General features: G+C 38.0%; 4 protein-coding genes across 8 annotated transcripts in view; 3 read left to right on the plus strand and 1 right to left on the minus strand.

Annotated features, from left to right (window-relative positions):
- LOC134842398 (5-hydroxytryptamine receptor 2B-like) overlaps positions 1 to 10,985 on the plus strand; it is a 90,427-nt gene extending 79,442 nt beyond the window's left edge. For 2 of the 4 annotated variants that reach the window (XM_063858715.1, XM_063858717.1), the window contains exons 2-6: positions 6,286 to 6,482; positions 8,350 to 8,634; positions 8,979 to 9,466; positions 9,906 to 10,026; positions 10,618 to 10,985. In XM_063858715.1, the coding sequence (XP_063714785.1) occupies positions 6,286 to 6,482; positions 8,350 to 8,634; positions 8,979 to 9,466; positions 9,906 to 10,026; positions 10,618 to 10,873 (1,347 nt within the window). In that variant the 3' untranslated portion in view covers positions 10,874 to 10,985. Of the gene's footprint in view, positions 1 to 4,821; positions 4,909 to 5,410; positions 6,224 to 6,285; positions 6,483 to 8,349; positions 8,635 to 8,978; positions 9,467 to 9,905; positions 10,027 to 10,617 lie in introns of those variants that run through there. The other 2 variants (XM_063858719.1, XM_063858718.1) reach the window with 2 other exon arrangements.
- LOC134842397 (integrator complex subunit 11-like) overlaps positions 1 to 22,347 on the plus strand; it is a 546,173-nt gene that overhangs the window by 146,892 nt on the left and 376,934 nt on the right. The gene's annotated exons all lie outside the window — the stretch shown is intronic.
- Positions 1 to 22,347, plus strand: part of LOC134842399 (ubiquitin carboxyl-terminal hydrolase isozyme L5-like) — a 445,222-nt gene that overhangs the window by 33,399 nt on the left and 389,476 nt on the right. The gene's annotated exons all lie outside the window — the stretch shown is intronic.
- LOC134841586 (alpha-soluble NSF attachment protein-like) lies at positions 13,870 to 15,594 on the minus strand. The gene is made up of 2 exons (XM_063857616.1): positions 14,856 to 15,594; positions 13,870 to 13,955 (listed from the first exon to the last, which is right to left on the minus strand). The coding sequence occupies exons 1-2, from the start codon at positions 15,592 to 15,594 to the stop codon at positions 13,870 to 13,872; spliced, it is 825 nt and encodes a 274-aa protein (XP_063713686.1).

The following is a 22,347-nucleotide window of genomic DNA, read 5'->3' on the forward strand; positions in this document are numbered from 1 at the left end:
TTCGGAAGGAAACTTGAGAGAGACGGCGCCCATCGTTTTGGCCCGATGCAAGACGGCGGCATACAAGAACAGCTCGGAGCTCAGGAAACCACTTGAAGTAGAAAAGGAAATAGAGGTTTCCACCAGTTCGACGTCAGAAGAAGACTTCAAGCCTCAGAAGGTAAACGTGAAGAGAGGTTCAACGAACGGACAGGTAGGGGAAGTGGAGATCGGCAAAGAATGGATCTCGAAGGCACATCAGAACATGGGCAAACAAGTGACGAGTGATCTATTGGAGAGGAACAAGACGAGGAACACTTCCCGGACGTGGTGGGTGGCCCTCGAAACATTGAAGGAAATGGAGGACTGCTTGAAGAAGTTGGACAGTGGAATAGCTCGCAGGCGACGCAATTGGGCCACCCAGCAAAAAGCCGAGGTTAATAAGATAGAGATGGCAAGTCATCTGAAGAGGTCCTGGCAGAGTTTGTTGAAGGATCATTTTGAAGAGGCGATGAGAACATCCTCATCAGCACCGCCACTAATGGCGAATCCCTTCGTTAGAACTGCGGGACAATTAATGTTCACCTGGAGTCTGGTGGGAATAGAGTTGGAGACATTGACCTCGTATGACAGGCTGAAGTTGGGAAGCAAGAAGCTAGAGGTGTATCAGGCACTGATGCAACACGTGGCCAGGGACAATTCAGGCTTGAGCCTGGCTAGGAGAAAAGATGCCACATGTTTCTTGAGATGGACAATGTCAATGATGTCTGATAGCACCATCCTGGCATGCCACCAGAGAGCAAGTGGAAGTAAAACCATGGAGAGAAGAGTCTCAACGATCATCTTGAACGTATATCAGAGTACAGGAATAGAGAAAGAAGATGGTTCCAGACTATCCTTAGAGAACCATCGAAAGCTGGACGAGGTACGGAGGTTCTCTAATAAGAAGTTCGAGGAAGAACATGATGTTCACCGTAACCTGGCCTCGTCAGAACAGTACTCGAGACTCAGTGAGAAGGGGGAATACCAATATGTGTCTGGAGTGATGGGAATAGCCTACAATCCCTTCTTAGACTCGGAAGCTGGAGGAGCCCACAGAAACCATGAGGTAGCGGAGCTACTGAAGTTTTGGACAGAAAGGATAATGGAGATAGACGCGGTGGAGAAAGAGGGGCCGAGCCTGGGACTGATTCTTGAGAAAACACCAGAGGTGATAAGCATACCGCGCTCAAACAAGAGAGTTGAAGTGAACATGGGCGGTGGAAATGGCTTGTTAACCACGAACTTGGGAGTGATATGGAAGCTACTAAGACCCTCCTGGTGTCCACATCCCCATGCGAGTCTAATCGAGGAAACCACCGAGCGAGTGAGGTTAGCCCCAACGGAAGATGAAGATCTGGCGAAGTTGAGTGTGCTACATAAGCTAATCACACCCCAGATGCAAGAGCCAAGCGAAAGGACGAGCGACCCCGGGTCAGCAAAGAAATTGGAGCCGGGTAGCTGTCTGGATTCGACGTGTGGGAACGGAGAGCACATCTGCGATGGACGGTCATGCGTCAGGATACTGTCGTTTCAAAAAGAAGACCTGGTCACTTGGTTCGAAGACATCACAGAAAGGGAGAAAAGTGAAGTGCAAATAATAGCGGAATGTTACGCGAGAACCACGGTGAATATAGCGACAGCTCTCGGATTCTTCTCGAGAATGTGTGGTCTGCAGGCACTGGAGAGACTGGAGTCTGAGCATCATTTAGTGACGGCGTTGAGCGTAGAATCATGGCCCGGGGTGTTGCAGGTGACTCAAAAACACATCCGGAGCTGGAAAGTTGGTCTTGAGGCGGAAATGGGATTTCCCCTGAGCGAAGCTTATGGCTTGCCATTGAACGCGAAATCGCTGATAGGGTCAATGATGGCCAACTTGTGCGGAAGTCACTACCCGCTACACATGGCGATGGTGGAAGTGTCCAGCCAGAGAATACTGGTGGACAAGGCCTTCTCAGTGCCCAAGTGCGTGAGGTTGGCTCGGATGTCGCATCACTCGCACAAGTTGTTGAGAAAAATCAAAGGGACAGTACCAAAAGAATTGAGAGATGACTTAAGCGAAATCTGGGGAGAAGATCTTCTGAAGTTGGAAAGAGAAAACACAAGCGATCACGAGAGACAAAACGTGATCGGGAAATCTGTGGGAAGTACTCCAAACCTGGAAGACAATGACACGATGCACGAGAAAATGATGGAGCTTGAGCCTCTCTTGGAAGCCTCAGGGGAGCGTAATCTCAGGAGCATTGAGATCTCTCATGGGGAATGCCCATGCCACTGTTTGGCACAAACGGTGTGGTATCCAGATCACAAGAACCTTTGCCTGGTGTGGGATGTGGAAGAGATTCGGTCGATCGGACTACCGGATCACCGGCAGAAGGTGACGCTCTTAGTAGTGAGTACGATGTTAGCTCTGAGATGGATAGAAGAGAATATAACGAAGTATCGGGAGGCGACGACGCCAACGGCTGAGTCAATATACGCGATAGACTACAGCAGGAGACTTGAGTTGTTTGAGACTGCGTGCAAAGTATTCGCCATACCGACGGAAGTCAGGCACGTATGGAGTCGCTTGAGGTACTTTCCATGGTTTCGGGCGACACTGACGTCTTGGCTGTACAGGGCAACGAAAGATCACATGAGAAAACATCAAAAGGAGTATCGACAGTTCCAGGCCGAGATTGGGCCGGAAGCTTTCAAGAGACCCCTGCTAACCCATCGTAATGCGATCACGACGGGATGGAAGAGAGTGGGTAAGATGTCTAGAGACAATACCAAAGCGAGGGAGTCGATACTAGAGGAAGACCTGGCGAAGAACGTGAGCTTGAGCCTGCACAACTCCTTTTGCTTGAACCGAGAAGCTAGGGTGAAGGCACTACCCAACCAAGCAAAGAGATTGCAGGAGCAGAGAGAATGGATGCGATCCTATGAACAGCTGAAGGCTTGGGAGGAGATTGTGATTAGTTCCGATGATGAAGAGGAACTGTTGAGACAGTTTGCCGCATCTAGCACTTCAGGATGCAGTACCTCCAAGGCGAAGAGTACGAGATGAATGGGCAAATCGGATGGATCTTGAGTCTTGAGAGGGAAAGGGGGCTTGAGTGTGAATCCGAGTGAAACTTGGATTCACGAAAAAGAAATTTTAACAAAGCAAATATTGTTACTAATATACTATATCTATTATATAAATCGAAATGCTGCATGACAATTTCCTGATTGAATAGGACAAAAGAGATTTTTAAATGATTGGCTTGAAAAGCGAAAATTCAAAGGTGCAGGTAAATGCAGATTTTGGTTGCTGTTTAGCAATAGTGTGAAAATTTTAAATGGTCGTGAATTTTGGGGTGTAGATAATCTTAAATCTGCTGCAAACTTCTGTAAATGACCACTGGCACTGTATCTTGAGCAACACTCGGTTTTTCTGGGACTCACTGGCAGAAGACAGCGCGCGATGAGGACATCGATCTCAAGTCCGGGGAGTATGTGCCAGTCGGTCATATTTGGAAGTTTGACCTTGAGAAGAGCAGAAAACACTTGATTTTGGAGTGAAATTTAAATTTTTAAATTTTCGAATGGAACATGTCATGCACGATTTTCTCGCGAGAACTGAAAATCAAAAAAGGAAAAGAGAACAATTTTAGAACAATTGCGGGAAAGTTGTCAGAAAAAAACGAGTGGGAAATTGCTATTCGCAATTTCCATCATAGTGAACAAGAGTAGAGCTGTCCTATCTGAAATAGAAGACAGAGTATTCCCGAGAGAGCAATTATTCGAACTGGACCAGAGTGAACCTTCGACGGAAGGGTGGACAGCTTGAGTGTCCCAATGGTCCACATAAAACTTCGTTCGTGAGTTCAAACTTACCCTTACCATTCAAACTGATAAACATTGAACTTATCTAGTTACCTTAGTTAATTCTAGAGTTGCTCACCCATTTAATTACTTCCTGTGCTTGAGCGCATCAACATGTGAGTCCTTAATTTAAATTTCTAGAGTGTGTTTTATGATTGTTATGTTGAGGTAAGGCGAGTTTTAGGTTGATCCATCTGAAATGGATCAAGGTCACACTGTCTAATAAAAAGTAACCTAACGGATTGTTCCAACCCGGTTTTTAACGGCGTTCATGTATTTTGGGTATCTAGAGACCTAAGTATGGGGACGTTCTTAATTCTAGAGTGGGGGGATATTTTAGTAGTAGCCTTTAAGCTGTAACGGGTCGTAGTCTCATGTCACAAGCGAACCGAACTGGCTCCGACCGTTCTTGAGGTGGGAAAACACAAGAGATAGTGTCCCTGACCCTTGAGCCAGTGGTTATAGGGCCTATTTTTCTTAAGCCTCATGTGTGACTGTAGTAGACGAATGTTACAGATCTCGAGTCCGGGGAGTATGTGCCAGTCGGTCATATTTGGAAGTTTGACCTCGAGAGAAGCAAAAAGCACTTAATTTTGGAGTGAAATTTAATTTTTCAAAATTTCGAATGGAACCTGTCATGCACGATTTTCTCGCGATAACTGAAAATCAGAAAAGAGAAGTCAGAACGATCGAGTGACAATCGCGGGAAAGTTGCTAGAAAATCAGTTGGAAATTGCTAATCGCAATTTCAGTAGCGATAATAATCCGGAGTAGAGCTGTCCCATCTAGAAGAGAGACGAGCGCATTCCCACGAACTGGATTGTTGTGATTGGAGTATTATTCTAAACTGGACTAGAGTGAACCTTCGGTGGAAAGGTGGACAGCTAGAGTGTCCCAATGGTTCACGAGAACTTACAGTCTAGAGAAAAAACTTGTTCTTGTTATTAAAACTGACTAACATTAAACTCATTTTAGTTACTTTATTGATTCTTGAGTTGCTCACCGACTTATTTACTTCCTGGTTCTTGAGCGTGCTACAATGTGAGTACTAATTTAAATTTTTAGAGTGTGTTTTACAATTGTTATGTTGAGGTAAGGCGAGTTTTAGGTTGATCCATCTGAAATGGATCAAAGTTCCACTGTCTAATAAAAAGTAACTTAACGGATTGTTCCGACCCGGTTTTTAATGGCGTTCATGTATTTTGGGTATCTAGAGACCTAAGTATGGGGACGTTTCTAATTCTAGAGTGGGGGGATATTTTAGTAGTAGCCTTTAAGCTGTAACGGGTCGTAGTCTCATGTCACAAGCGAACCGAATTGGCTCCGACTGATTTGAGGTACAAAAACACAAGAGATAGTGTCCCTGACTCTTGAGCCAATGGTTATAGGGCCTATTTTTCTTAAGCCTCATGTGTGACTGCAGTAGACGAATGTTACATTGGTTGAAATTTGAGCCAACGAATTTATGGATTGATTGTTTACTGTTCAACCAGCATAAACTCAAGCTGCAGATTAGTGACCGCCGCAGCCGCACCAACGTGTTGCGAGCTTGCCATCAAATTGCGAGCTTGCCACGAACGTGTTGCGAGCTTGCCACCCGACTGTATGCGAAATTTAGAGCCGGTTATCGCCGCCAAGCGGCGACGCGCGCGTGGCACTGGCGACCTTAAACCGAGACTCGGCTAATTTAGTCTTTCGACCAATTGAAAAGATTTGGAACTTATGCGACTGCTTTTTTATTTTGGAACCTATGGGACTGATTGTCAAGAGATGTTAGTTTCATCTGGATCTAGAGCAGTGTTTTCAATTGTTTCTCTTGCATCATTGGTGTTGGTTTGATTTTGGTTCCATCGATGATGTGGTTTCGATTCTGGCTCCATCGATAATTTCTCCCACGAACAGGTTTATATTGTCTTCCGGACAATTTTTATTCATTTAAAATATAAGTGCTTTTAACCCCTAAATCAATTAAAAGATTTTTAATGAATTGGTCTTGAATTTAAATGAATTTGTTTTGAGTCAAATTTTGATTTGGACAGGTACATTTTTGAACACAAAACTAAAAATATTTTGGGAGTAAGTTTTCAGTGTCAACAAAAAATGCTGGCCATTCTGGTTAACATATGATATCTGTTCAATCTTGAATGTTAATTGAATCTTAATTCAATTTAGTTTTTTAGCTATGTCCATAGATAGACTGCAACTTTAGGGGCAACTCCTCGCTCCTTAATTCCTCTCGCGTGGTAGAACTGAAAAGTAGTAGGAAAGCCCTGTGTCACTTCACAGCGACCAGCTAATCTAGTTCCTTTTTTGTTGTTTTTATAAGCCTCCTTTAGTCTGACTGGAAAAGCAAGAGGTGAGAAACTTCGACATCAATGATGATCTCCAAAATTTAATACATAATTTTGCCTCTTTCAGGTCAATAACTACTTTATATTGTCTCTCTCTGTGGCCGATTGTGTCGTTGGGCTCATTGTGTTCCCACTCTCTGGAGTATTCTTTCTATCGGACAGCAGATGGGTTCTTCCCAGTATGATCTGCCAAATATGGCTCTCCGTGGACTACGTCATGTGCACCGCGTCTATTTTAAACTTGACGGTTCTCTCAGTCGACAGGTAACTCATTTATGGTGGCCAATCAATAATGGTCTCGATTGAACACAATTATGGTCCAAGAGCAGAAAAACAGCAAAATTTTATCTTTTGTAAGCTAATCGGTAAATTAAGTATAACAACTGTCAATAGTACCAAAGAAACATATTTAATGCATAATTTGAATATTTAATCGAGATTTTAATTGAAAAATTTTCAATTAAAAACTTCAAACATCAATGTTGCATAAAACATTTTCGTCAAAAACTCATCATCAGTAAAATCTGAAAAAAAGCAATAGAATGTACAGATAAAAAGCACAAACTCAAAAAATCACAAGAACTGACGAGAACAGATAAAACTGCAATATGAAAGAAAAAGATGAAACTAGCAACGAAAAAGTGCAACAATGTAATTACAGCTTCAGTGTAAGTTTCTTGGTATTATTGACGAGTCTAGCAATTGTTTTATCAATTAGCCCGTATAAATCAATAGAACTTAATATTTTTCTGTTTTTTTGCTCTTGGACCCTCTCTGCTCTTAGACCAATCTGCTTATTGCTCCGCCTCCCTCATTAATGATGAGCTTAAGGCTCTTTCTCACTAAAACATACTCCCCTGCCCTGCCTTACCAAAAATTATACTCCCGCCAATAAAAATTTCACATTAGAATTTTTGCATTGAGGGGCGTGAGGATTGTTTGCTGGGAGTCTATAATGAAAAAGAGTCGAAGTTAACTAACCTTACCGATGGTACATATTAATTAAATATCGCCATTTTTGCCGCCTGTTAGCGTGGACAACAAAATGATCGAATAATTTGGTGACGTTTCATTAACTTTAAAATTTTCGGAAGAGAGTGATTTTACAATGTTTGACTTATATTTTTACGCTTGCGATTTGCAAGCATTATCAAACTGGAATATGCTTTTTTTCGGATTAACAACCTGTTTAACAGAATCACTTGTATCTTGGTTCATAATCACTTCAAACTTCAGACATGCGTTCCCGGCCAATGTAGCCTGAAGGTAATGAATATGCCTGGGACGGTAAAGTTTCCGGGGTCGAATCTGGCCTCGATCTGTTTTTTTTTTTCAAGCGGAAAATATTTTGTTTCAATTAAAATTGTCGACCAAATATTTCTCTGCTTATCTGTTGTCGGCTTAGTTGTCACTAGCATCATAACTAGTTTATAATAGCCTAGTTTTATAACTGGCTATGCCCAGTTCGTTTAAGAAAAAAGTCATGGCCTTCAAACTTGTCGAATTTTTGAAACTTTGACAATTTTTTTGCAAATTTTTTGACTTTAGGCGAAAACTACCCCGCCAATTCATAGGTTGTGTTCAATCGAGAAACCTGGTCTTGGGAATCTTCTCTGCTTAAGCGGCCACAAACTTTGCCGGGAAAAGTCATGGATTTTGGAATCCTTCTGACCGTTCTTTAGAACTTTTGACCGTTGTTTAGAAACTTTTTGAAATTTCTTATTTTACACAATCAATTCGGAGATGAAAGTTCAACTGAAAGAACTGGTTGCAATAATGGTTCCTTCAGAATTTTTTTGTAAGAGAAATGTTATCTTCTTAGGAAAAATGATAATCTCAAAAAAAAATTTCTCTGCTCACCTATTTTAGTCCAATTTGTAAAATCACATTTTTCGTGCCGCATCAGTTTAACAAGTTCGTTCAACTTCAGCTTTAGCTGGACCGCTATTTGTTTTTTATCTAGACATAGAAATTTGGCTTCACCGAGTTTTTTCCAACATTTATTTTTTAATTGTTTTTTAATGTTTTTAATGACATATGTTTTTTTTTAAATCTTTGTGTTGTATCGCTAGTGTTGCGTAGCTCCGCTTCGCCTCTGTGGTAGTTATAAATCCTGTATTCTTTTCTTTAGATATCTCTCTATTCGGTCTCCTCTTGCTTATCTCAAGGAGCGCACGAAAAGAAGAGCATTTATTATCATCGCTGCAGTATGGATTCTGTCTTTCACATGGATTTTACCGATCTATGGATACCATCACGTGTTCAGGGGAGGTGACAAGCTAATTACAGGAAATTACGAGTGCGAGACTGAGTTCCACCTGGACACAACGTTCAAGTTCATCACCAGTCTATTCAATTTCTGGATCCCACTGTCTTTGATTATATTCACGTACATCAAGATATTCGGACTTATCAGGCGAGTTAACTAGAAAAATTTGTTGTTTCGGCGTAATTGAACTAGTTATAAATAAGCGAGAAATTGCTATGCAAGAGTAATATGCTGTTTCGTTGTGGAGAAAATTATGGATTACATAATCACTTTTACATGTTTCAAACGCATGATTGAAAAAGTATCACTGTTGTGGATTAGATGACCATTAAAACTGCTTTAGAATTATAAGCCATGTTTGTCATTTAATAATGTTTTCTATTTTTCCTCGAACTTTTTTAAAGGTACTCTAGTTCTGTGCTGTATTTTGCTGAAAAATCGCGCTTAAACAGACATCTGCTGGCTGGTATTTATTCATGAAATCTTTGCAGGAAAAATTCTCAGATGGCAGTAGGACAGAAAACGACCTTGAACGAACTTGTGAAACAAACTACAGTAGTTTCAGCTGCATTAGATACGAATTTGAAAAAGATAGCCGCAGCTGAGGATGACTACTTACGAGCGAACAAGAGAGTTCAGTTTCCAAAAGATGCGACGAACTCCCCTCAAAAACCACCCTTAGCTCATCCAGCTAATCAGAAATCTAGAAGTCACTCGCTACAGACGTGTAACAAGGATGCTAAGTACAACCTTTCAGCAATCGATAAAAACAAGCCGGAAGTTATACAGAAAACGTCTCAGCTTTCGATGAAAGTACCGTCTCCAAGAAATAGCAATGTGTCGATGCAAAGTAGCGAGAAAATAACATCGAAGTCGGGCAGAAATACGAGTAGTTCCATTCTCTCGTTTGGAGTTAGTAGCAAGTTCGTAATCAATCATTCGAGCGAAATCAAAGCCGCGAAGCAACTGGGAATTTTGGGTGAGTAAATATGAGTTTCAGGGTTGACCTATTGATCCAGTTTTCCCAAATTGGATTAATTTTTTAATCAAAAAAGTGTCAATCATAATTTTTTTTAATTCAAACAGATTTAAGGCCATCTTTGTTTCCTTGCGTTCATTGACTCTTTTGCAACTGTCTATTGGCTTTGTTTTCGATTCGTGAATCAAGTTTAGTGTCTTATGATTCATGAATTAACATTTGGATTCTTTATGTGACTTCGTCTTTTAACAATGGTGAATTTCTTCTGGGAATAATTGGAAAAAACAAGCCTTTGAACACCAAAAGTAGCGTATAGTTGAGCATAAATGAGCTGATGGCCCTCACTGTATTTGAGAAAGACAGCTTTTTGCAAACATGAATGTACTAATTTTTATTGGTTTCGAGTTCTTTCTTAGTTTATACTTCGTTTTTTTTTCAGCTGCCTGTTTTATTGTGTGTTGGCTGCCATACTTCATACTATTTCAAGTGGTCACCCTTTGCAACGAGTGTGTGTCTCACGAATTGGTCACAGCTTCAATCTGGCTCGGTTACTTAAACAGGTACCAACACATCTCCTCTTGACCTTTTCGATTTGCTTCCGGAAGTTGAAACACTACGAACTCTGTGTTTTGTAGGTGGCGTAGGAGTTGATTCTTGGTAGTACAACCAGTCCAATTTTTCCTCATCTCCCAGTGTGAAATGACTTTACCGGGAAAAATCGAAAATTGGGCTGTTTCAATTATCCCCATAATTCAAGATTTTACTGAGAATAAACCATTAATTCTTCAAAAAGCGAATGTTAGAGAAAAATTTACGATTTCCGCATTTTCTCGAAACTTTTTTTCATAATGCTTGAATTAATTTTAATTTTATATTCTGAGTTAAATAGCAACATACTGAATTTGTAACAAATGAATCATTGAGGCTTCAAAATTGTTGCTAACTAAATAAGACATTAAGACGACATGACGTTAAAACAACAAATGAGAGTCTAAACATATAAATTGAAGTGTTCGGCTTTAAGTAAATTATATTTCTCAGAAATGCAATTGGAGAATTTCGTGTAGCGTCGTCCTAATGTCCCATCAAAAGCGGTTGTCGTCTTATTTGCGGGCCACCTTCAAAATGTTTTATGTTGAGCTTATTTTCAGTAGCCTGAACCCGTTGATCTATCCCCTATGCAACCGACACTTCAAAGAGGCATTTAAAATGATTCTCTGTGCTAAGAAATATGGAGGAAAATATCGATACACTATACAGCGCTTTGGACACGGCCAAAATCGTCAGCAAAACCCCCAAAATAGAGGAACGCCCCTGCATTTGAAAAATAATTACAGAAAACAGTACCAGAACCAGAAGTTCAAACACGGATTAGTAGCAGGAACGAGCGGTCAAGCTAAATGCTGATTGATTTATTAAAACTGAACATTTGAAAACTATGTAAATCACTTAAAATTCAGATTCTTTTCTATATTTGTGTGATCGGTTTCAAGAAAATAGATGTCAAAATATTGCATAACTTATTAGAATTAATTTAATTGTTTGTGAAAAATTTTTTGACTGTGGGCGTGGATTTTCGGAGTTAAACATGCGAACCAAAGTAGCATAATTCTTGCTAAGTTTTTTTTTCAAAATTTTTTCGAAATAATGAAAGACATTTTTATATATCGCGAAGGCATTGACAGCATCAGCTCATGTGTAAAAGATTTTAAAATGACTATCATTTTTTGTAAAATTTTGGAGGCTTGAAAATTATCATTTTGCTAGATTTAATCATGCGCAAGTTTATGCACTTATGCTGCTGAACACTTAAGTACGACTTATTTAGCAAACCAGATTTTACAGCAGTCAAATAATCATTCTAGTTGGTCGCAGTTATTTCCCCGCTAGACTTTTCAGTTATTGTTGTTCAGACCATTGAAAATAGGGAGAAACTTTGTATTCAGGTGAGTTATAGTTATTTTTCCTCGCAAAATCAGGTACTAATATCAAACATCGAAATGAATCGTGTGTTAGATCACATTGAAGCCCTTTTAGTTATGATTCCAACGCCATTTTACCAGTTGCGATAATTTGTCTTAGTATCGAGAAAAACAGGGTTCGAAATTTCCGAGTTTTAGTCTAATTTCGAGCTGGTAAAGCTATCGAGTAACGTTTGTTTAATGAAAATTGGTCGTTTAAGCGAAAAAAAAAACAAGATTATACTAAAATGAAAACTAGTTTTGAACGCTTTATTTAGCGCTTTTTTGGCAAAGGTAATTATGCCAAAAAATTGAACTTAAATTGTTGCACAATTTTGTTGAAATTGTTATTGAATTTTTTTCTTTCGTGTGATGAATTGTTTAACTGAAAAAGTTTTCTTAAATTACTAATTTTCTACGCTTTTTTTTATAATTATTTCATCACACCACGCTCAATGAACGACACTATTTGGAAGAAAAAATATTTTAGTTTTTTTTTCTTAGATTGTAGTCTGAACGTTGTGAGCTACTGTACATCAACCGTCTACGCTTGTTAGTTTCGAGTTCGGTTTATTTTTAATGTATATTTCTGTAGATTCAGGAATTTTCGCCTTTCAAAAAATTTTCTCAGCGGAACGAAAAAAAAAACCATTGATTCAGTTTTCTCTAATTGGGTTACTGTTAGCCAAAAAGTGTTTATCTTCAAGAATTGTGAATTGAACAGAAATAAATCAATCACTTTTGAAATGGCAAAACGAGTGTCACTTTAAATTTCACTTGTTAAGGATATTCTTGTTTTTTTAATCATTAAGAAAGTCTAAAAGTGCAATCACGGTCAAGTTTGAGTTTTCGAGGTTGCCTGTTCGTGCGAAGCCCATATAATTGCAAATGGTTGAACAATTTGTGAGTTTGAAAATTGTTTATTTAGCATGCTCTGGACCAATTTATGCGCGCTTTGTAGATTTTCTCCAGAATCCTGAAAGCATAACGAGCCAATTGAGGCTAGCTAATCGGTCGTATTAATTTCGTACGACTCAAATTCTTACACTTGATTTTTGATATTGCCTACATTTTATAGTTTTCATTATTGTTCCGACTTTCGTAACGAAAGTAACGGAATGTTTATGCTCGGGTGGTTGTTTTCTTCAGACGAATTTCAATTTTTTAACTAGCCATTTTTGACTGAACTTTTTTATATCATTCGAAAGCAATTGTTGTTCTAAGCTTAAATTATGATATTTTTTTTACCTGTGATTATTTTTTGTAAAGTTATGGGGGCTTGAAAATTGCCATTTTGGACAATTTGGGACAATTAACGCGCGATATTTTTCCAGCTATTAATGCGTGAGCGGATATTTAATGCGTCTTAGAAATCGTTCCAAATTAGCTGAAGAAGCTTATTTGCCTTAATAGGTGGCTCTTTTCCAGTCCCTTCCCCTTTGATATTTTCTAAAATTCAAAATATGAAAGTCTATGCAAAATGATTTTTCATGCTAATAACTGCGTTAAAACGTGTCAGCGTGAACAGGTGAACAAACTTGTACAGCACTTACAACATGCAAAATGCCGTGTGAACAATTTTTGAACTGTTTTATTTTGTAACTTTACGAGGGGATGCGAAACTGAAAACGTTCCTAATTGGTTTGTTACTAGGAGCGAATCTTATCACTTTGTACTTTATATGGCGTGTGGGGGATGGTTATCGGAAAAATCTCAAATTAAAAAAAATGCATTTTTTTTCATTTAATTTTTCATGTTAATACTGCTCCATAGACGTTAAAGGGCAGTCGGAACATTCAGGGCTTCGCTCTGATACGAGCAGTCTTGTTTTCTTATTACTACCAGTGTCACGAAGTTTGGACTCTTTTCCAGTTCCCCCCTTTCAAAATACCGAGTTTTATGCTTGATTTACGTGTTATTACGGCTAAATGCGTGATGTTACGCTGTAAAGTATGAAGAACAAATCTGTTCAGAATTGTCAATTTGTTCACCACGCCAAATTTCATTGCATTATGAAAACGTTAAATAAAGTTTTCAAAATTGAATTTGAAAGGGGGTTGGGGAACTGGAAAAGAGCCGAAGTTTGTTTAAAACTGGAAAAGAGCCATCAAAAAGAAATCAAACCAAGTAGCAATGATAATATCTGCTGATGTTGATAAGATAAAACAGAGTTTTTAAAGCACATTTGAATTATTGTTTTTTGTTTCCATCAGTGACAATCAATCATATACAAAATGATTTTTATTTCCGGCTCTTTTCCAGTAGCAAAAATGTTCAAATAGGACTTTAAAATTGTTGGTAAGAATTTGCTTTTTTTTGTTTTTGCTGCAATGTTTTAAAAAGTTAGGCGCAACTTAGAAAGCGAAACTGGAAAAGAGCCATCTCTAACCAGATTAGGTTTCTCGTTCGATTTTTCCCGAATTCGGTGTCTTGAGAGACGCACTAGTTGTACAGCGTGTAGAAGGGGTCGTTCTTCAGACCTTGCACGGACTGTCTTCGACTGCGGGTCTGAATTTGTTCTTCCATATCTGACAAGAGATACACTTAGCAAGAATCGACCGGTTCTTTTTCCGTCTCTTCTTTTTATTTTGAAATATTTAAATCTTTTTATTTATATTTAAAAGTTTTGTTCACGCTGTCCATTCGTCATGCAGATTGACAAATGGATCAATTACATAAGTACAGAAACATTTAGGGTGTTTCCCATTATAGCCCCCCTCCAGTAAAATAAAACCTCCCCCTACCTCTAGTGAAATTAAGATTGTGTTCTCATATATAACTTTGTAAACTCAATGGCTACCCCGTAAAACTGATGCTTATAATAATTGGTGGTGGCGGGGGGATTTGGTAGAAGAGAGCTCACGTCGGATTTCATTGAATATCAGTATGTTTCACCTATTTGGTCTTCATGTACAACTTAGTAAAATCATTGGTCGCATCAGAGAAATGATACTTTTGTAATTTGGGAGGGAAAACTAAAGAAACTTTCAAGATAAAAATTGAGGGCATCTTATCCTTTTTTTCGCACCTCACATAAGCATCAATTGTATGGCGTTACTAGAGGTTTTACATGGTTAAGAATGAAGAACAAATAAGTTTGTCATGGCTTAACCAGTCTGCATGTTAATTTTGAAACAATGTCAACAGAAAAATCACTAGCAGTTGGGGGTCGGGGATGGGTAAGAAAAAGAGCAAAATCGAGATTTGTTGCGCAATCATGAAAAGAAATAGAGCTATTGCGGCATCAAATTTACATGTAAAAATTTGCAGGTGGGGGGGGGGGGGAAGAAATAGAGCTATTGCTAAGTACATCCCTGTAAAGTGCAACTGGTTGCACAAGTCCGCAATAATTTTCTGCACCCATATTTTTGCCTCCCGATTATCGTCGATGAGTTGACTAAACTGCTCTTGGTCTTTTGAATGCAAACTTCTAAATAACTCGAACCACAATGCAAACTGTTGCGTTTCTTGTAAGTTTGGTCTCATTTCGAAATATCTTTTAACAGATTCTAATGCGAGTTCAGGGTTATGAGCAAGAGCGCACATAGCCGCTTTGAAAAAGAAGTTATCTGCGTGGTCTTCGTTTGATTCATCTGTGTACAACCCAACTGCCAGTTTTTCGAAATTGGCTTTCGCTTTTTCGTAGTTTTTGTAATCCATCTGCATATGAGCTAACCGGCTAAGTGACGTGTCTATAGGGTTTAGTTTGCTTTCGTCTATACTCGGGAGTCTAATTCTTTCCATAACCGTCGACACCGACCGATTGCTTCGATTCGTAGGTTGCTGACCGTTTTTCTCTTTTATGCATTTATCCTGTTTGTAACATAGTGCAGCACTGGCATAGCTTCCCGCAGCGTCAATTGTTTCCATCTCGTTTCCCATTTCCTGCAGCCGAGCACAGTTCTCGTACGACTCTCCCGCCTTTTCCCACTCGTTCGCGTTCATAAAATGATGCGCGGCACGCAGGTATTTCCGGATCGACTCGGCTCGGTCATCGTCTGTTTTCTCTCGAGAGCAAAGTCGGAAAATGCGACAACCTTGGAACGCCAGTCGTTTTTTGTTTGCATCTTTGAAAAGTTTCTCACCCTCCTCTTTACTTTGTGGGCCGGTGTATTTCAGCGATATGCTAAGTCGCCGCCCCGGAGCGTCCGGGTGTTGCGAAATCATTTTCTTAAAAAACTAAAAAATTTCGATTTTTAACGGAACGATTTGTAATTACTGCTTGGTTCAAGGAATGAGTGTGTTAAGCTGATCTTTGTTACATGTGGCAATTAGTTCTCATCAAACATTTTGGATGAGTCACTTTTTGATTGATGCCCGTGCTAATTTGAATTATATTTGTTCACGTGTTAAAATCAACATATCTACAAAGCTGAGATCAGGTCATCATCATTTTCCAGTCTTAATAGTAAATTCAGTACCTAGAAACAGGTCTGTCAATATGGCGTTTCAGCTCTTTTTAAAAAAATTAAGCAATTCCAGAAGTAATTTTTTTGGGCTTTTTAATTTTTTTTCTTCATTTTTTTAGCCTTCTCGTCAGCATTAATAGTAAGCAATTCAAATTTAATTTGGTAGTCATACGTTTTGCAACAAGGAAATACTAGTGAATTTTGTAAAGCTTGTGATTATTTTATTCGGGAATCAAATTTTAATTTTTGAGTTTAAAAAGAGCTCTCAGATCCCTATTGCATTTACTGTATACAAAAGACAGAAGAATCTTTGGATAGAACATGCAGCCGCAAGAGAGCATTGACCATTTGACGAACAAACGGTTTATGAATATTCCGAGGACGAGAAAAAGCCAACATGCACACACCGACCAAATCAGTTCACTTTTCGGGACTGTGCCTTACGGAGACTTCGTCGACCCCGGAACGAACAAAGGCTCAAGTACAATAGATCCGCTATTGCTTTTTGGGCTCTTTTCCAGTTCCCCCTTTCAAAATACCGAGTTTTATGTTTGTTTTACGTGTTATTACGGCTAAATGCGTGATGTTACGCTGTAAAGTATGAAGAACAAATCTGTTCAGAATTGTCGATTTGTTCACCACGCCAAATTTCATTGCATTATGACAACGTTAAATAGACTTTTCAAAATTGAAATTCAAAGGGGGGGGAACTGGAAAAGAGCCTTGCTTTTTATTGCTTACTATCGAAGCAGGCTGCTCAACTTATAAAAATGTTTATTTTGGATTTTTATTTTTGATCTGTAAACTTTGCGATGAAATATAGTAAGAAATATGAAAAACAAAATAGCTGGGCCCGAAAAACCAAATTTTGAGAGTTTTTTCCTTAGGAGCAATATTTATATAAATTCAGCTGAAGGTTTCTTATTTTTTCAAGGATCCGAGAAAGATGTCACGAGAAAACAAGGCGAGGCTTCGCTAGATTACGAATTCGATCTGAAAAGTCCGAAATATTATGAAGTGTTAGAGGATCACCTGAAAGAACAATATAAAGAGATCATCGAAAGCGAGGAGTCAAAGCCGACAGATCAATTAGTCGACAAAGGAAACCAGTCGTGCGAAACTATTGTCGACAAATTCGACAGTTTGGAAATAGAACAGAATAATGTGAAAAACAACGAAATTTTGACAAATAAAGGCTGGTTTTCGGTTTTTCAAAATTCCGTTTTGACATTTAGTATTTTCTAGGAGCGCAATTGGGCTCTTTTCCAGTTTCCCAACCCCACACAAAGTTAGAAAATTAATTTGTTAAAAGTTTGCACTTAAGACAAAATGCAGTAAGGGAGTGTAAAAACCTGCTCAATTGTTCACGCTTATATTGAGTTTCAACTAGAACATAAAAAAAACGTTACGCGGGCGTTCGTAAATTGAACTAAAAAAAGATAAAGGGGACTGAAAAACAGCCCGCAGTTTTTCATAGCGAAGTAAAAAAAAAAACCTCTGAAGTCTGGCCCTATCTATTTAAGAAGTTAAAAACACCTGTTTTTCATGGCTTGTTTTGTTCCAAATATTGCTCTGGTGTAATGTTGATAAAAATTGGAAAACTAGAAAATTTGCCTTACAGTATCAGAAAACAATAATGAAGACACTAAACCAGATTTTGAGGAAGATTCTCTGGACACTGTGTACAGCAGTACTGCAACTTTGGCGGAAGATAAGAGTATCCAGCTGGAAGATTTCATGGCCGACTCGGATTTGGAGATGAAAGACGAGACTACCAGCGTTTCGGCAAGGTCATATGCAAGCAGCAACTTCATACCTTCCGTCAAGTAAGCTAGTTATCCCAGATTTGGAATAGTTTTCTGGCTATTTTCGAGTTGCGAAGTTTTAAACTTAATCGCTCATGGCTTTAATGATATATATTTTTTTCAATTCAAAGGGTGTTTTCCCACGTGTTGTCGTCGGCCACTCGGTAAGGCTCTTTTATTTTTTCCTCACCTTTGAAATGTTATATGTAATTTTGGTTCTTTTTCCTACCTCGCCCCACCTCGCATGATCATCGATTTTATGGTGTAACTAGCAGTTTTACAAGGGTAGATATGAAAACCAAATATATTTGTCATGGCTTAGTTAGTTCGCATGTCAATTTTTATAAAAATTGGATAACAGAACAACCTTTTTAGCTGTAAAAATTTGCAGGTGGGGGAACAGAAAACGAGCCGTAATTTTTCTGTGCACATTGTCCAATTGTTACAAAAATTGGTATGTGATCATTTCAAACACATTTGGTCTCATACTTAACCGGCTCTTTTCCAGTTTCTCACCCCTAATTAGGCTGCTCAAAAATTGTTCACACGGCATTTTGCATGTAAAAAATGTTGTCAAAATTTGTTCACGCTGACACGTTTTGTTGCAGTTTATAACGTGAAAAACAATTTTAAGTACTTTTTCACAACTGAAATTTAGAAAAAAAAACAAAGGGGGGGGACTGGAAACGAGCCACTTAATCTTGTAAAACCCCTTGCTATCCTCTTAAATTGATGCTTATATGAGGTGAAGGTAGGAAAAAGAGCCTTCGGTAAATACAAACAGATTTCTCAAATTGGGATAATTTAATCAAAAAATTACCAATCATAAATTGTTCTAGAAATACAAAGAGCTTTAAAGGCATCTGTTTTTTTTCTCTGAAATTCAAGGGTTGAGATTTTTTCCAAAAACAAGTGAGTTTTTATCCGTTTACTTGCGTTCATGGACTCTTTTCCAACTGTCAGTTGGCTATGTTTTCATGTTTTGTCAAACTTAATTTATTGATCAAAAGGTCACATTCGACTGGGTGATAATTTGATGAGTTAGTTTACATATTTGCAATGAAAAACTCAAAAAAAAGTATGAAAATTAAAACATGCGCTCAAATATTTAGACTAAATGACCGTGTTGTTCAATTCTGCTTTTTACGTACCGGCGTTGGCAAAACTAAGTTTGCAACCAATTACTGCAAATAAAATACACAGTTTGGAAAAGATAACTTTTTTAAACAACAATTTAAACTGTTTATTAAATATCAAGTTGATTGCGTTCTATAGTTGAGTGAATTGATTCAATAGTTACTAAACTCCATTTTTGATCTCCATTATGGACAATCGAAAACTTTGTCTTAGATTCCATTATCGACTGTCTATATTCAACTTTTATACAAATCATATTCGTTTTCTATACAGAATAAACAGGGTGCTTTATATAAATCCTTTCTCATTTCACAAATATTAGGCCTATTGAAGTGATATGTTTGGAGTTTTGGCTCTTTTCCAGTTTCCCCCCCTTTCAAAATACCGAGTTTTATGTTTGTTTTACGTGTTATTACGGCTAAATGCGTGATGTTACGCTGTAAAGTAGGAAGAACAAATCTGTTCAGAATTGTCGATTCGTTCACAACGCCAAATTTCATTGCATTGTGACAACGTTAAATAGACTTTTCAAAATTGAATTTGAAAGGGGGGGAACTGGAAAAGAGCCGGAGTTTTTAAGAGTCCAATTACGTAGTTCACTCTCAAATAAAAGTTATTATTATTTTTTTCTATTTTGTTAAGGAAAAGTTGGAGTATTTTAGAAAATAAGTATGTATTTTTTAATCTGTTTCCTTGCCATCAATGATTTGTTTCAAACTGTCTGCTGACTATGTTTTGCATATCAGGCTATGTTTTTGCACACCAGTTAATATGATAAAGCTAAAATAAAAACAAAATGTTGGTTTTCGGTTAATTTTTAGTGCCAATTTTTTTACTAGAAAAGAAACCATTGAAAGCAGTTGTAGATAACTGTCTTTTTAAATGAAACACTTCACTTGTATTTCTGCCTTTTACCCTCATCTGCTAATTTTTGCAAAACAGAGTTTGTTCTTCCCATTGTTCGATAGTTACAAAAAATAGCAGGTTAACCAATTGGGCAATGACAAACAATTTCCAATTGGGCAATGACAAACATGATCTTCATACTTAACCTCACAACCCCATCCCCCCGATACACCATAAAATTGATGCTTATGTGAGTTGGTAGGGGGGGGGGGGGAGAAAAAGAGCCCAAATAGTTGTTGCAAAGATTTTTGCAATTTTTTTGATTATTTTCACAAAATTGAAATGGTCAGTTCTAGAAATTGAAATTGAAAAAAATTGACCTTTTCCTCAACGCGAGCCCTTAGGTTGCAAAATATTAGAGGAATCTCATGAAAATTATGGTTTGCGGTATGCAACTCGTTCCAAGTGTCTTTAGTTCGCTAAAACAATGAGAGGTTTTTTTTAGTAAAAGTTTTTGGTAGTGTGTGGTTTTTCCATTTTCACCCCACATTTCAAATTTTACATTTTCTTAATTACTTCACGTGATATTTGAGCTAAATGCGGGTAGTTATAATCTAAAGTATGAAGAACTGAAGTATGAAAATTTTTCTGCATCATGACAACGTTAAAATGATTTTTCAAATTTGATTTCAAACGTAGTGGTGGGAATGGAAAAGATCAGTTTTTGTGAACAAAATCCGTCGTCAAAATATCTTTTTTAGGCAATTCATCTTGCAGACAATTGCGATTCATTTTTTAAACAGCAAAATCGATACTATGCTGATTCTAGGGGATTTCATACAGATTTCAGACTGCAAATATTCTATCTTTTAGATATTAATTTCAGACTGCAAATATTCTATCTTTTAGATATTATAATCCATTTATTGGATAGTATAATCAGTTGTTCTGACCTGTTAGAATAATATCAATGATTTGCAGCCTGTCTAAGCGTAGTCCGTTTCTCTTCTTTCCACACATTCCAAGCTGAGTTTTTTGTTGAGAAAAGCTTTTTGTGCGACCCAAGGTGTTTTTTTTAGCCTAATTTTTCACGTGGTACTACTATTGCAGTCGAAATTGGTCAGGCTATGGTAGACTTGAAGCGAGAGGTCAAATGAGAGATCGTCTTGACACACTATCATTGCCATGGTAGGGGATTGATTACATATTAAACTAACCGCCTTACCACATGCTAAATACCTAAGTTGCAAGAGGATCTCATAACCTTTTTTTTGTTTCACTATATCATTTTATCATCGCAAGGGTAATGCAACCAGGTGCTAGACTTTTTTCCCCGAAAACAACTTTTTCCTCAGAAGTCGCACGTGAATTGTAATCGCACGTGTTTTACTGCATAGGTAAATGTACTATGTTCATGTTAGGTAGAAGCCTTGAGTGCCTGTCATAGGTTCATTTGAAAGTGTTTTTTGTGCCAAAAAATTTTGATATTTTTTCGGCACTTGGGTGTCGGCTTTAATTCCGTCGGCTCACTTTCCGAAAGTTTTTTCAATTACTTTTTGTTCGTTTTTATAAGAATGGTTGAAGTCTGACAAAATAATTTAGGCAAAGCAAAATTCTTTTCCCAAACCCTTCATAATAAGAGTGAAAACTTTGAATATGAAAAAATTTAGAAATTTTCGAATTTTTTTTTGGAAGTTAAAAAAAATTGAATTTAATTTATTTTTTGTTTTCTGTTTGCACAATATTTTTGGTTGTAACTATTTATGCTTTTGATTGTTCAATCATCTGTTTTTATCAACTTTTTGGTGTAGCTAATTTAGTGTATGTGCTTTCGCAGTTTTTTTCTTTTTCTATTTGAAAATACACTAAGTGAAAATATGTTCTCATTGCTTTTTAGCCCATATTGTTTTGAAAAGTACTGTTCAGATCACTTTTCTGTTCAGACTATTCAGACTATTTTCAAAAGTACTGTTCAAAATTTTGTTCGGATCACATTTGTTGTAATTCTAATCAAATTTGTCTAGGCTTCTCAAAAATTGAATCATATTGTTCGGTATTTTTGTCTTTCACTTACTTATTTGAAAAGTATATCAGAGTTAGTAGTTTTTGGTTCTTTCAGCAATGCAGTTTACCAATGGTTTGATTGCGTGTCTTCGTCAGAAGACTTCGATGAATAGCAGGCAGGTTTTAAAAGTAAGTTGGAGGCCGGCCGATTTTGTTGCTTTGATAATTTTTTAAAATGTTTCTCCAACAATTTTGTAGTCTGATTGTTTGATAACTTTTTCTTGACGTACAATTTTTGCATCGCAAATGGTGCGATATTGACTCCTACCTCAAGGCTATTCGGCTTCAGGTGAAAATGGTTGCGCCAAAAAAGCTGGCCTTGTTTTGGTAGGGATGGTAATTGGTGGTGTTCGGCTCATGTGCCAGGGTGTGAATAACATACCATGTTTCAGTTATTTTTTCGGAATTCTCAATTAAATTGTCGATGTCCTTCGAACTAGCAACCTTAGCCGACCCATTTGAGAGCAAAGACAGAACGAACTTTTTGAAGCCTTCGATCTCCGCCACTAATTTGGAGGCTATGTTTACGCTAGCCCAGTTGATGTTGCCAGTCTTTAGATGATTAAATTTGATCACTTTTGGTCCAGTTTTCTGCTCGGCCCTCGTTACTATTATATCAAAAGGGTTGCGAACGGCGTGAATGGCAACAATTTTCCAGC

This window comes from Symsagittifera roscoffensis, chromosome 3 (assembly GCF_963678635.1).
Source record: "Symsagittifera roscoffensis chromosome 3, txSymRosc1.1, whole genome shotgun sequence".
In the NCBI taxonomy this organism is placed as follows: Eukaryota; Metazoa; Xenacoelomorpha; order Acoela; family Convolutidae; genus Symsagittifera; species Symsagittifera roscoffensis.

What these genes read in the sequence shown, in the direction of transcription:
- LOC134841586 (XM_063857616.1), bottom strand. Translation starts at nt 15,594, where the DNA reads ATGATTTCGCAACACCCGGACGCTCCGGGGCGGCGACTTAGCATATCG. An exon ending in GTGGTTCGAGTTATTTAGAA is followed by an intron (nt 13,956 to 14,855) that starts GTTTGCATTCAA and finishes ATCTCTTGTCAG; the next exon opens with ATATGGAAGAACAAATTCAG.